This window comes from Oncorhynchus gorbuscha, linkage group LG19 (genome assembly GCF_021184085.1).
Source record: "Oncorhynchus gorbuscha isolate QuinsamMale2020 ecotype Even-year linkage group LG19, OgorEven_v1.0, whole genome shotgun sequence".
In the NCBI taxonomy this organism is placed as follows: Eukaryota; Metazoa; Chordata; class Actinopteri; order Salmoniformes; family Salmonidae; genus Oncorhynchus; species Oncorhynchus gorbuscha.
In genome coordinates, this window is record NC_060191.1 from 49,368,825 (window position 1) to 49,383,211 (window position 14,387).

The following is a 14,387-nucleotide window of genomic DNA, read 5'->3' on the forward strand; positions in this document are numbered from 1 at the left end:
TCGTTCAAGACAGGTGGCGCATTTACCAACAATGTCCTCTATTTGTTTGCACATTCCGGGCCAAAACAAAAGGTCCCGTGCGCTCTGTATTCACTTTTCCAAGCCCATGTGTCCAGCATGGATCTTTGTCAAAATCTCTTCTCTGAGACTGGTAGGAATGATTGATTTTCCCTCCTTTGAAAGTGATTCCATTTATCACGATGGTTCCAGAACTCTGAGACACTCGGGGCATTTTCTCTTCTCCTCAGGTCATCCATCTTGTATGACTTTCCTCAGCTGTGTGCGTTATGAGCCCTTTTCTGTTTCTTCTCGGATCTCCTTCAGTTTTGTGTCACTAACTGGTAAGTTGCTGTACACAGTGTGCACTTGCATGTCCATGCCTTCACTGAGGCTGCTGTCCTTGTAGGTAAGTAATATCCTGTCGTACTGCATTTTATTATTTTGTACAAAGTGTGTAAATCAAGACATGGTGTCAGAGTAAAAGGTGTATTTTGCTGGAGTTCCTTCACCTCGAATAGACTGGGAGTCTACAAACTTACATGACTCATGGCATAAGTTCAAACAGCATGTGGAGCTAATGTTCACGGGTTCTCTGAAGGAAAGAGTAGAAGAGGAAAAGTGCAGCTACCTGCTCCTCTGGACGGTGAAAAAGGGAGAGACATTTACAACACATGGACACTTACCGAGGCTGAATCAAAGGTATTGAAAACATACAACAATTTTGAAGCATATGTTGTTCCGAAGACCAATACGATTTTCGCTAGGTACAAATTCCATGAGAAAGTACAGGGAGCTAACAAATCATTTGAACAGTTTGTGACTGAGCTGTGTCTACTTGTGAAAAACTGTGATTATGCAAACAAGGATGAGATGGCGAGGGACTGTATTGTATTTGGAATACACTCACGGCGAGTGAGAAACTTTTGAATGTTTGGTCTGAGCTAACGCTGGAGAAAGCTATCGACATAGCCATATGGACATAGCCATACGAGCTAGCACAGGTTCAGATTAAACCATTTCAGTAAAAGTCTAAAAGTATTTGGTTTTTACATGTACTTAAGTATCAAAAGTAAATGAAATTGCTAAAATATACTCAAAAGTAGAAATAGTTTCAAATTCCTTATATTAAGCAAACCAGTTGGCACAATTGTTTATTTTTTATTTACAGATAGCCAGGGGCACAGTCCAACACTCAGACATGATTTACAAACAAAGTATTTGTGTTGAGTGAGTCTGCCAGATCAGAGATTACCAGGGAAGTGCCATTTTGGAACATTTTCCTGTAAAAATGTAACGAGTACTTTTGGGTGTCAGGAAAAATGTATGTAGTAAAAAGTTATGTATTTTATTTAGGGATGTAGTGAAGTAAAAGTAAAAGTTGTCAAAAATATAAATAGTAAAGTACAGATACCAACAAAAAACAAATTAAGTAGTACTTTAAAGTATTTTTATATAAGTACTTTTCAACACTGACCCAGATGACAGACTAGCTGATGAGGTATGATGTTTCCTTTAACCTGGAAGAAAATGATTATATAATTATGCTTACCTTAATTGGTATCTATCTGGGCAGTCCTGTTTAAATTTGTGAGTAACTATAACATATAAAAACACGTTATCATTCACATACAGTGCCTTTGGAAATGATTCAGACCCCTTAATTTTTTCTGCAGTTTGTTACAGCCTTATTCCAAAATTGATTAAATAAAAATCCTCAGCAATCTACACACAATACCCCATAATGACAAAGTGAAAACAGGTTTTTAGAAATGTTTGTAAATTTATTAAACTTCAAAGCAGAAATACCTTATTTACATAAGTATTCAGACCCCATGATTCGAAATTGAGCTCAGGTGCATCCTGCTTCCATTGATCATCCTTGAGATGTTTCTACAACTTGATTGGAGTCCACCTGTAGTAAATTCAATTGATTGGACATGATTTGGAAAAGCACACTCCTGTCTATATAAGGTCCAACAGTTGACAGTGCATGTCATAGCAGAAACCAAGCCATGAGGTCAAAATAATTGTCCACAGGGCTCAGAGACAGGATTGTGTCAAGGCACAGATCTAGAGAAGGGTAGAAAAACATTTCTGCAGCATTGAAGATCCCCCAAGAACACAGTGGCCTCCATCATTCTTAAATGGAAGAAGTTTGGAACCACCAAGACTCTTCCTAGAGCTGACCATCTGGCCAAACTGAGCAATCGGGGGAGAAGGGCCTTGGTCAGGGAGGCTACCAAGAACCCGATGGTCACTCTGGCAGAGCTCCAGAATTCTTCTGTGGAGATGGGGGAAACCTCCAGAAGGACAACCATTTCTGTAGCATCACCAATCAGGCCTTTATGGTAGAGTAGCCAGATGGAAGCCATTTCCCAGTAAAAGGCATATGACAACCCGCTTGGAGTTTGCCGAAAGGCATCTAAAGACTCTCAGACCATGAGAAACAAGATTCTCTGCTCTGATGGAACCAAGATTGAAATCTTTGGCCGGAATGCCAAGCATCACGTCTGGAAACCTGGTACCATCTCTACAGTGAAGCCTGGTGGTGGCACCCCCCTGCTGTGTGGATGTTTTTCCGTGGCAGGGACTGAGAGACTAGTCAGGATCAAGGCAAAGATGAATGGAGCAAATTAGAGAGAGATCCTTGATAAAAACCTGCTCCAGAACGCTTAGGACCTCAGACTGGGGCTAAGGTTCACCTTCCAACAGGACAACGACCAACGCAGGAGTAGCTTCGGAACAAGTCTCTGGATGTCCTTGAGTGGCCCAACCAGAGCCCAGACTTGAACCCGATCGAACATCTCTGGAGAGACCTGAAAATAGTTGTGCAGCAACGCTCCCCATCCAACCTGACAGAGCTTGAGAGGCTCTACAGAGAAGAATGGGAGAAACTCCCCAAATACAGGTGTGCCAAGCTTGTAGCTATATACCCAAGACGACACAATGCTGTAATCGCTGCCAAAGGTGTTTCAAAAAAGTACTGATTAAAGCGTCTGAATACTTTTTTGTTTGTTATTATGGGGTATTGTGTGTAGATTCATGAGGGGGAAAAAAGCTATTTAATCAAGCACTACTTGATTTCGTGCAGTAATGAGGTGCTACTATCGTAGCTTCTAGGGAATTTGTCTTGTATTCGCTGACAGATAAACAGATGAAACATCAAAATTATACAGTCATAAAGCTTTGCATAATTTTCCATCCCAAAATTTGCCACTTTTTTATTATTACTTTTTTTTCCAACAAACCAATGGCTGGTACAGGTAAGTTAAATATATGTTCAGTAAATCCTGTTCCACCAGGAAAAATGTATTATTTTCAGCAATATTCCATTTTGTTGGACAATAATCCACTCCATCTGAGTGGATTGGTTGCCTGGCGCAGCAACCTGATAGGAAATGGTCATTTATTCAACAGGGCTACTTTACAGTTTGGAGATAAAAACCCCTCTCCCCCAAAGAGAAATGACCACGGGTGCTCGCCGGTTGGGGGCGGCCCAGAGATCTAGTTACAGATACTCTGTGCATTGACTCTCTCTACCCAGTGATTAGTCATGATGCTTTCTCCCTTGAGCAGCATAGATTGCTGCAGGCAGCTCTTTGCCGTAGGAAACCATGGGGCTCAGGGCACCATACACTGGCTGCCCTGTAGGGCTTATATCATTTACAATGTTGCTTTGCATTGGAGATTTGTTCTGCATTCAAAATGTTGTCCTCATACTTTATCATAGTGCTTCCAATGCAGCTGATCTTTATTGATTCCTACTTTCACTCTGATTGCATGCAATGCAGTAGGTTGTCCATAGCTGCATCCTGTTTCCTATGAAGTGCACTTAATTTGGCTCTGTGCAAATGTATTGCATTTTATAAAGAAATGGGGGCCATTTCTGTCTCTCACTGGAAATATATACCAGAGATATCCTTTATCCTTATTCTATATGTCTATGTTACATATTCAGCATTTGTTTACCTTGTCATCAAAAATGTGGAAAGTGGCACATCTTTCTCTCCAGTGCTCCAACAAGTCGGTCTGTGTGTTCCTATTGGCTACGTATACTGACGAACAGCCCACAGAGAATGCTGAATGGTTCTGTAAGTGGCTGGAGGAGGCATCCACTGACTTCAGATATGGGAACACCTACCTGAAAGGACTGAGCTGTGCAATGTTTGGCCTGGGCAACTCTGTGTATGGCAGCCACTACAATATGGCAAGAGATCTGACAAAATAAAATACCTATCGATATGTTTCCACTATGTGTGGTGCTGCTACTTACTACTTATGAAATGCAATCTGCTTCTTTGCTTGTCTGATACTTTTATGGATATTTTTTGCACATTATACATTCCTCTTTTTGAACACACTAGAATACTAAGCTCTTTCAGTTGATTATCATTACCACTATGACTGTTATCTCCTGTCCAATAGCTAACCATCCACATTCTCTAGACTCTGAAAACACATCCCTCTCCTTTTGGTGAGTAAGAATGTGGACAAGTGACTGTGGATGCTGAGCGGCATCTGTGTTCTGTCCAGAGGAGATGGCAACTGCAAAGTTGTGAAGACTCATAATGGCAGCGTGCAGGCTGACTTCCTGGTCTGGAAGACCAAGTTCCTGAACTGCATGCAGGCCCTGGTTGCAGGACAGAAGAAGGCCTGTAGTGGAAACTGTAAGACGGACGGCTCCTGTAAGACCAGGAACAGGAAGAAACCACAGGAGAAGACTGAGGATGACCAGGCATATGCAGAACAGCTCAGCTCTGAGGTAACACTGAACTTAACTACTCTTAACATGCACACCTCCCATTACTAATGCTATCTCATAGAGCTGATTCATGGTTGACGTAGCTCGATGTAGGTTTATTCTGTCCACAATAGGGTATTTCTTATTACACTTTTATCTGGAGTGGATTCCTTGACACTACTGTTATACTGAAAACACATGTATGCACATACCCTCTTTCTCATATTGTCATGATAATGTGAGTTCGCCGCGCTACTTTCTCCTCCTGCTGTCTCCGGCAACTCTATGCAGCAGGGGTGAAAATGTACAAATAAACTAGTGTGAAGGCTAATCATTATGATTTATCTACCGTGCATCCAGTTAGGCTTTATTTAATCTTGCCAACGCCGATGAACATGTGGTTGGCAACATAATTTTAATCATCCATGCACCCCGAGGAGTTCCCAAACTCCATGCATATGCTTATCTTTATTTAATCAAGCAGCTCCAACAAAATATAATGACTTTTAATCAAATGTATCCCATATTGGATCCTGGATGTGTTTAATCATGGATGTATTTAAGATTAGTTGTGGATTTATGCCTTCATAAATCTGAAGGACGTTCAACCTCTTTAGGAGATGCTTGAAGTAAGTGATGCAGGTCTCTCTTGTAGAAGGGGTGAGTGATCTCTCCCTATTTTTCTCCCACTTACTCTCTCTGTTCTCACCTACCTTTCTTATTCTGTCCATCTCTTTCTTTGTGCCACCACCTTTCACTATCTACTCCTCTCCCTCTCACCTGCTGCCTCCCCTCCTCCTCTTTCTCCTTCTTCTCTTTCCCTCCCCCTCTATCTGCAGGCGGTGCTGGTAGAGTCCAGTAGTGATGAGGAGACAACTGGGTCAGAGGTGAAAGACTCAGGCTCGGTCATCGATGTGGAGAATCTAGGAAACATGAATGGCATCAAGAAAGCCAAGGCCATTCAGACACCATACTCTGGGTTTTACATTAGCATACTACTTAGAATTATGCAATGTAATGGACATGTGTTGTACGAGGTTTGCTAGTATGGACAATTGATTGGAACATAGCCATGGTTTCAGTTTCAACATAGGGTACCATGAACTATCTGTGAGGCTGAAGGGTAACCATAGCATTTTCTAACCTCCTACCATTGCTCCATAAGCCATTGTCATGACGTTGGCCTGGGGGTAGGTTTATGACAGTCATAAATACCTCTTCCCCCCTTTTTCTTCTCTCTACCCTACTGATGTTACATTTGAAAACCCCTTGGTTAACATAGAGATTCTGGGAACATCAGAAGGTGGGGGGAAATGAACTATATTCTGGTAATCCGACCAATTGAACATATGCGGTGGTACTTGATGAATATGATGTAAGTTCGGTTGTCCTCTGAGACATTCTCTGTTTCAAATATTTTTTATTAAACACACACAAGAATGGTGTATAGGTATACAAGACAGGTATACAATTCTTATCTAAACATAAAAGAGCATACAGGAACAACAAGACCCAGAGTTCTGGGTGCAAAACAAATCATACAAAACATGACAACTGCTCGGGTGGCAGGACCAGCACATGCTGCCCAAAGGTAGATTCAAATATTACAATTGAGAGTGCGTTAATAAGTACAAATTCACAGCACCGACTCGTCCAAGTAGGAGAGGACAGGCTGCCAGATTTGATCAAATGTTGATAATTTATTGTTCAGAATATATCTAATTCTTTCTAAGTGTACAGTGTTTGCCAATTCACTGAGCCATAATTTGGTAGAGGGCACTTCCCTCCTTTTCCAAAACAACAAGATTAGTTTTTTTGCCGAAATGAGACCGTACGAGATTAGTTGTTTTTGGGGGTTGGTTAATCCGTTTAGGGACTCAGATACTCCCTGGTTTATCAGAAGCGGGTCTGGATCTTTTGAAGTCTCCAAAACTTCAGAGAGGATCCCAAAAATTCCACACCAATAACCATGCAAGCTAGAGCATAGGGCAAAGCAGTGGAGTAGTGTACCCTGTGCAGCCTGACATTTATCACATGTAGGGGATGTATCAGGAAATATCCTATGCAGTTTAGTTTTGGAATAGTGTAATCTGTGTAATACCTTGAATTGTATGAGATGATGTCTGGAATTAATGGAGCATGTGTGGATATACTCCTAGCTCTCTTCCCAGTCTGCCACCGAGATGTCAGTCCCTAGTTCTTCCTCCCATTTTGCCTTGATGGCATCTGTAGAAGGTGTGCTAACAGATTGAAAAGCAGCATATAGACGCGATATCAGTTTATCTGAGGTGGGGCATATTTTTATGCATTCGTCAAACATGGAAGGTTTAGCATTCCCAAATGTTGGTGTCAGGATTTGGCCAGGGTTGTTCCGGTTTTTGGTCACTAGATGCCCCCATTGTGCCTTTTGACCTTTTGTTTTCCCTTGATCCCCATTATTATTTGCACCTGTGCCTCGTTTCCCCTGATTGTATTTAAACCCTTTGTTTTCCTCTGTTCTTTGCTCTGTGTTTGTATGTTAGCACCCAGCCCTAGTACTCTGTGAACTCTTGTTGTTCCCGGTAGACTCTCTTGTGGAATTCTGTTTTTTGTTCTTGTTTATTTTTGAGTATCTTTTGAGGCTTTTTTATGCTATACCTTCCACCTTCTGGATTTACCTTTTTGTCTTGGAGGATTACCTTTGTTCTTGTGGAATTCCTTTTGAGGTTGTGGAGTTAAATGTTTTCCTGAAGAACTTCACTTTTTACTTCATTAAATACACCGTCTCAAGTACTGCTGTGTCTGCCTCATCTTCTGGGTTCTGCCGACTATTCGTGGCTCAGTTGGTTAAGTGACTGTTTCTCACTCTGGAGACCTGGGTTCGTAACCGGGTCCTGACAGTTGGGAAGTGTTTTCTGACGTAGTCTCTAATTTGTAGGTATCTGAGAAAATTACTTCTGGGAAGATTAGTCCTCTGAGACATTCTCATCAATAATAAGATGACAAACTCTACAGTTGAAAGTCTACACATCAGAGTTATCAGATTCACATGGAATTGTTGTTCAATTTAAATGTTTGAATATGACATTATTTGTGATGGGATGAAATGTGATTTTAGCTTCTAAAATGTGAGAATTGGGTTTTCATAAGGTTAGGGTTCTGCTCAATCAGTGGCCCTCCCCTGTGAAGAGTCATGGGTTATAAAACTTTTCAGACACACCCTTCTCGTTCCACTATATAAAGCCTTGACGAAAATGTAAACTCCTGTTCCGAGGATGTGAGGACGACGGTCCGATGTCAGAATGGTTCAGATAATAACTACAGAACGAAGCCAACATCAGCGTGAGCTTAGGTTGCGAATGGTATGAACTTTGAACTCTTATTCACTACAGAAGTGATACCTCCTAGCCGTTGAGTTAGCAACAGCAGCTGCAAACGAGGTTAGGAAGGAACAGACAGAGTATCCCGTCTATCACACAACGACGTTACTACAACGTATCCAATTGACCACCAGAGACATTCTTCAAAGGACTCGGTTTGGCAACACGGCCTTCCATCTACCACCAACCTACTGAAGCGCAGATATTTATTGCATGGGCGATCATTTAGAATGCATAAGATACTGTATTTACGTTAGCACAGCTTCTTCCTTTGTTACTCAGTCTTCTCGCTCTTTTACTCAAACCCAGCCCCCTTTCTTTTGTGCAACAAGCTGTCATATCTGTTCCGCCCGCTAGAGACGTTTTCCTTTATGATGTAATTTGTAATCAAGTTGTGATTAATTATGTGTATGTGTGATTAGTTAGATATTTAGTAAATAAATAATTAAACCCAATTTTGTATTGCTGATTCAACTTGTTAGCCAGTGTTCGTGCAGACAACCAAGAATTTACAACTTTCAATTGAGACTGAATTAAGATGACTATTAATATTGACCGTTATTGATGTAAAATATTACTAGGTCTTTAACAGTTTATTCGGAAGATAACAGCTCTGTAAATATTATTTTGTGGTGCCCTGACTCTCTAGTTAATTACATTTACATGATTAGCTCAATCAGGTAATATTAATTACGGAGAAATTATTTTATAGAATAGCATGTCATATCACTTAATCCGGCATAGCCAAAGACATGACACCGTTATGTTTTATTTGTTTTAAAGCTGCTTTACAACTTCCTCTGCCTGTTTTTGACATAGTATTGTAGCACAACGCAGTCAAAGGCCTCCCATCCTCTGACTTGCCGACAAGCACATGCTCTATTTGTCTTCTGTGAACTCAGGCTCCATGGGGACACCAGAGTGAATGGTGTGAAGCCTCCCTGCCTAGCTTTAGCAGCTAACACATAAGCTGAACGTGTGACTGTGGAGTAAACGTGGTTTCATTGAAGGAAAAGCAGAGCGAGCGGCAGATGGTCTGGTAGACACCAGCCTGGGCAGGCGAAGTGGGGACTTGCGTAAAAGTGAGCTGTGGACGCCCACTCCCCAGACTTCTGGGGACGAGTGACTCAAGATGAGAAGTGGGAGAGGAGACATTTACTCCTCATCTCATTTTAGTCACACTCACTGGCAGAGAAAGAAGGGATGGAGAGAAAAAGTAAGAGCTGCAAGTACCCATCTCCTCTGTCTACCTGCCCATTTGATTGGCATGTCCTTTATATCTGAACCAGAATGGAAACGTTTTCAACATTAGGGGTTGGATTCCTCAAAGATGATTACAGATAAGTATTTATGTACACAAAATAATGTACAATGTGGTGCAAAATGTCTTTAAGAAGGTGTTTTTGTATTGTGTGATTATGAGGGGAAATCTGCGTGCTGTATAGTATAAAGACATTTCGGCCATCAGGAACTGATACTGGTGGGTTGTGCAGTGCAAACAGAATGAACACATTTAACAGGACTTTGCCGCTAATGATAAGGATGTGTGTGTATGTACTGCAAAGTTAGTATCTTTACTACAGTACGAAACTTTAAAAAGTCAGCACAGCAGTGTTTTAGAGTGCCAGAAAGTTTTCTGGCATCCTTCTTGTTTAGGCACCATGGGATTGATATCGCCCCTGCTCCAGACCGATGTTGTTGGACTGCGAAAGAAAGGACAGCAATGTCAATGTCATCTCTGTTTCGGACATCCGGCAGTCAAGCAGAGTTTTCTGCTCTGTTCTGGTCTCTGTGATGTCACTTTCCCTCAGTGCCACCTCCCTGCTATGACCCCATCCTGACCCCAATAACCAGGAAGGAGCACTTCTGTCCCAACTGTCAGTCTTTGTGTTTGCCCGCCGGTGTGTGTGTGTGTGTGTGTGTGTGTGTGTGTTTGCTCAAGACGCGGTGTGAATTAAAGTTGTGTGCTTTCAGCATCTCAGGATGGCTGAAGGGCAGTAAAGGCCATGACTTGAGATGATCTTTTTCACAATGTGTTCTGTTGAATGTATGACGTCTCTAGGTGTCAGTGATAGATTTGAGGAGAAAGATACATGAAAACGAGTGCAATGTGTTCAGACAGATTGAGAGCCTGCATCAATCTATTCAGTGTATCTAGGGAGATATGTGAGGAGGAATGTAGAGTGTATGGGAGAGATTAAAATAGACAGCAGAGTTCTGAATAATCTACTTTTTTTCTTACAATCTTTCCATGCTTGTCAACATTCAAAGAGAAGAGTTTATTTTGTAGAAATAATTAAGACCTATATGAGAATTTAGTCCAGGAGAGATCTTTTCAATTCATGACTGTTTGCTTTCTCATTGTCAAGAGATATGTCTTGAGTTTTGTTCCATTTTAAGTTTGAGTTTCCTCAGGCCCCTAGATGGACATATAAAAAATACATCTGGCAATTTACCACAATGCTACAGTCTACATTCACTTAAATAACAGAAGATTAATTTCAGAACATTGACCCAGAGGGAACTATACATATGGAATATGGAACACTGGACTGAAGAAGTTCCAGAATGCTAAGGAGAGTTTTTAATTGGTCTCAACACAATGCAGTCATTACTTATTAAAATTCATCACCCATTTTGTGAGCTGGGTGGAGGAAAAAATACAAACACTTTCAGGTACATTGGCTGGCTGTGAGTGAGCAGGAGGTTTTGGGTCAGGATGTCACACATTAGATTTAGAAGCTGAGTAGTTTGGAATTAGCTGGTTATATCCAGAGCCATATACAGTGCATTCGGAAAGTATTCAGACCCCTTAACTTTTTACACATTTTGTTAGATTACAGACTTATTCTAAAATGAATTAAATAGTTTTTTTCCCCTCATAAATCTACACACAATACCCCATAATGACAGTAAAAACGGATTTTTAACAAAGAAATAACTGAAAAATCACATTTACGTAACTATTCAGTCTTTTTGGGTATGACGCTACAAGCTTGGCACACCTGTATTTGGCGAGTTTCTCCAATTCTTCTCTGCAGATCCTCTCAAGCTCTGTCAGGTTGGATGGGGAGCGTCACTGCACAGCTATTTTCAGGTCTCTCCAGAGATGTTCGATTGGGTTCCATTCCAGGCTCTGGCTGGGCCACTCAAGGACATTCAGAGACCTATCCTAAAGCCACTCCTGCTTTGTATTTGCTGTGTGCTTAAGGTCATGTTCTTTTTGGAAGGTGAACCTTCGCCCCAGTCTGAGGTCCTGAGCACTCTGGAGCAGGTTTTCATCAAGGATCTTTCTGTAATTTGCTCTGCTGAAAAACATCTATACAACATGATGCTGCCACAACCATGCTTCATTGTAGGGATGGTGCCAGGTTTCTTCTAGATGTGGTGCTTTGCATTCAGGTCAAAGAGTTCAAGCTTGGTATCATCAGACCAGAGAATGCTTCTCATGGTCTGGGAGTCCTTTAGGTGCCTTTTGGCAAACTCCAAGCAGGCTGTCATGCGCCTTTTACTGAGGAGTGGCTTCCGTCTGGCCACTATACCATAAAGCCATGATTGTTGAAGTGCTGCAGAGATGGTTGTCCATCTGGAAGGTTCTATCTCCACAGAGGATCTCTGGAGCTCTGTCAGTGACCATCGGGTTCTTGGTCACCTCCCTGACCAAGGCCCTTCTCCCCTGATCGGTCAGTTTGGCCGGGCGGCCAGCTCTAAAGTCAAATACACATGTTTGGCAGATTTTATTCAGGTGTAGCCAAATAATTGTGTTTCTAGCTCCCAACAGTGCAGTAATAACTAACAATTTACAACAATATACACAACACACACAACCTAAAAGTAAATGAATGCAATCAAGAAATATATAAATATTAGGATGAGCAATGTTGGAGTGGCATAGACTAAATACAGTAGAATAGAATACAGTGTGTACATATGAGATGAGTAAAGCAAAAATATGTAAACATTATTAAGCTAATCCACAACAAACACATTGGAGCCAACACACTGGAGCCAACACCCTGCGCAGCCAACACCCTGTGCAGCCAACACACCACAGCCAACACACTGCACTATGCATAAAATAAAATATTAAAAGAAACAACTAGGTTGCGTTTGCAAGCCAAGTCGGGTAAAGAGCTCTATTCAATCTTCATCACTGAAGTGTGGCTCAGTTTGTAGAGCATGGTGCTTGCAATGTCAGTGTTATGGGTTCAATTCCCACAGGGGACCACTATGCAAATGTATTCTTTCACTACTGTAGTGGCTCTGGAACAGAGCCTATAGCAAATGTTGTGGATAGAAATGTAATTTTGTATTCGGCCAACATTATGCAGTGTTTAACGTGAATGCAGTCTCCGCTAAGTTTCAGAGCCGCTGATCGTCGCCAATACGGATTGAATAGAGCCCATCAGCTGATGTACAAGGCCACAACAGCCCATCTGATGAGTGCCTTCTATTTTGAGTGTTCCAGTTTAATACCAAAAATGTGAGGTTGAGAGGCAAAGTGTTCCAGATTAAAACCGAAGATGAGAGGTTGAGGCATGGAGAGTATTAATACCAAGATTACAGCAGGGGGTTCCTGGGAGCTGTGAAGAGAACAGTGGAGAAGAGATATCTGAGGAGAGAACCGAGGAGATACGAGGCGAGAACAGAGGGATAGAGTAGTGGAGAGGAGAGAAAAGCCAAGGAGAGGGGCGTTCTTGGAGCATCGTGGAGTCTCACTGCAGAGAAAGATGTATTGGAAACACTAGCCAGCCTCCACAATGTTCACTTTAATTAGCATGATTCAGGGTCTAGAGCATATGAAAGTCAAACTTCTCAGGTGTTTCCGAGCAGAGGCCCTCAGGCAGCACACTGTTCTCATCATTCTCTCCAGGTATAAAGACAGAAATGTGTTGATGGCCACACCGCTGTTCATTGAAGATGTGTCATTTCTAAACATTGTTTCCTGAGCAAAACAAGTCATGGTAAGAAGCTTTAATCATAGAAAACACCAGACATAGACTGTCAATACACACCGTCTTTCCTGTGACAGATCAATGAAGCCAAGGTCCACCAGGGACCTATAGAGTTCTAAAACTATAACCTGCACGTTCCATATTTGTAATCACCTCAGAATGTTCTGCTGTACTCAGTATATCAAGTACAGCAGCATACCACCCTGCATCCCACTGTTGACTTGCTTCTGAAGCTATGCAGGATTGGTCTTGGTCAGTCCCTGGATTGGAGACCAGATGCTGCTGGAAGTGAAGTAAAAAAGTTTTAAAGTGGCAGGTAATTTCAAGTCTATGTATATGGGGCAGCAGCCGCTAAGGTGCAGGTTTACTTAACCGGTTGGAAGCCACCTAGTGATGGCTATTTAACAGTTTGATGGTCATGAGATTGAAAAACAGAGTCTGTCTCTTAGTTGTCCTTGATGATCTTTTGACCTTCCTGTGACATCGGGTGCTGTAGGTGTCCTAGAGGGAAGATAGTTTGTCCCCGATGATGCGTTGGGCAGACCGCACCACCCTCTGGAGAGCACTGCGGTTGCGGGCGGTGTAGTTGCTGTACCAGCCGTTGATACAGCCGGATAGGATGCTCTCAATTGTGCTGTAAAAGTTTGAGGGTTTTAGGTGCCAAGACAAATTTCTTCAGCCTCCTGATGTTGAAGAGCCGCTGTCTGTGTGGGTGGACCATTTCAGATCGTCAGTGATGTGTATGCAGAGGAACTTGAATCTTTCCACCTGCTCCACTACAGTCCCATCGATGTGGATAGGGGTGTGCTTCCTCTGTTTCCCGAAGTCAACAATCAGCTCCTTTGTTTTGTCGACATTCATTGATTGGTTATTTCCCTGGCACCACACTCCCAGGGCCCTCACCTCCTCTCTGTACAGCGTCTCGTCATTGTTGGTAATCATGCCTTCTACTGTTGCGTCATCTGCAAACTTGATGATTGAGTTGGAGGCGTGAGTGGCCACGCAGTTATGGGTGAACAGGGGGTACAGGAGGGTGTTGAGCACGCATTCTTATGGGGCCCCATTGTTGACGATGAGCGAAATTGAAGTGTTGTTTCCTACCTTCACCACATGGGGGTGGCCCATCAGGACCCAGTTGCACAGGGCGGGGTTCAGACCCAGGGCCCCGAGCTTAATGATGAGCTTGGAAGGTAATATGGTGTTGAATGCTGAGTGTTCAATCAATCAAATGCATTTATAAAGCCATTTTCACATCAGCCGATGTCACAAAGTGCTATACAGAAACCCAGCCTAAAACCCCAAACAGCAAGCAATGCAGATGTAGAAGAACAG

At 42.3% G+C, this 14,387-nt stretch overlaps 1 protein-coding gene across 1 annotated transcript; it reads left to right on the forward strand.

The window, feature by feature from the left end:
* The first annotated feature begins 488 nt into the window (after nt 1-488).
* Nucleotides 489-6,430, forward strand: LOC124006078 (S-adenosyl-L-methionine-dependent tRNA 4-demethylwyosine synthase TYW1-like). Its single transcript, XM_046315838.1, has 3 exons — nt 489-699; nt 4,013-4,762; nt 5,581-6,430. Exons 2-3 carry the CDS (start codon nt 4,505-4,507, stop codon nt 5,785-5,787), a joined length of 465 nt encoding a protein of 154 aa, XP_046171794.1. The 5' UTR covers nt 489-699; nt 4,013-4,504; the 3' UTR covers nt 5,788-6,430.
* The last annotated feature ends 7,957 nt before the right edge of the window (nt 6,431-14,387 follow it).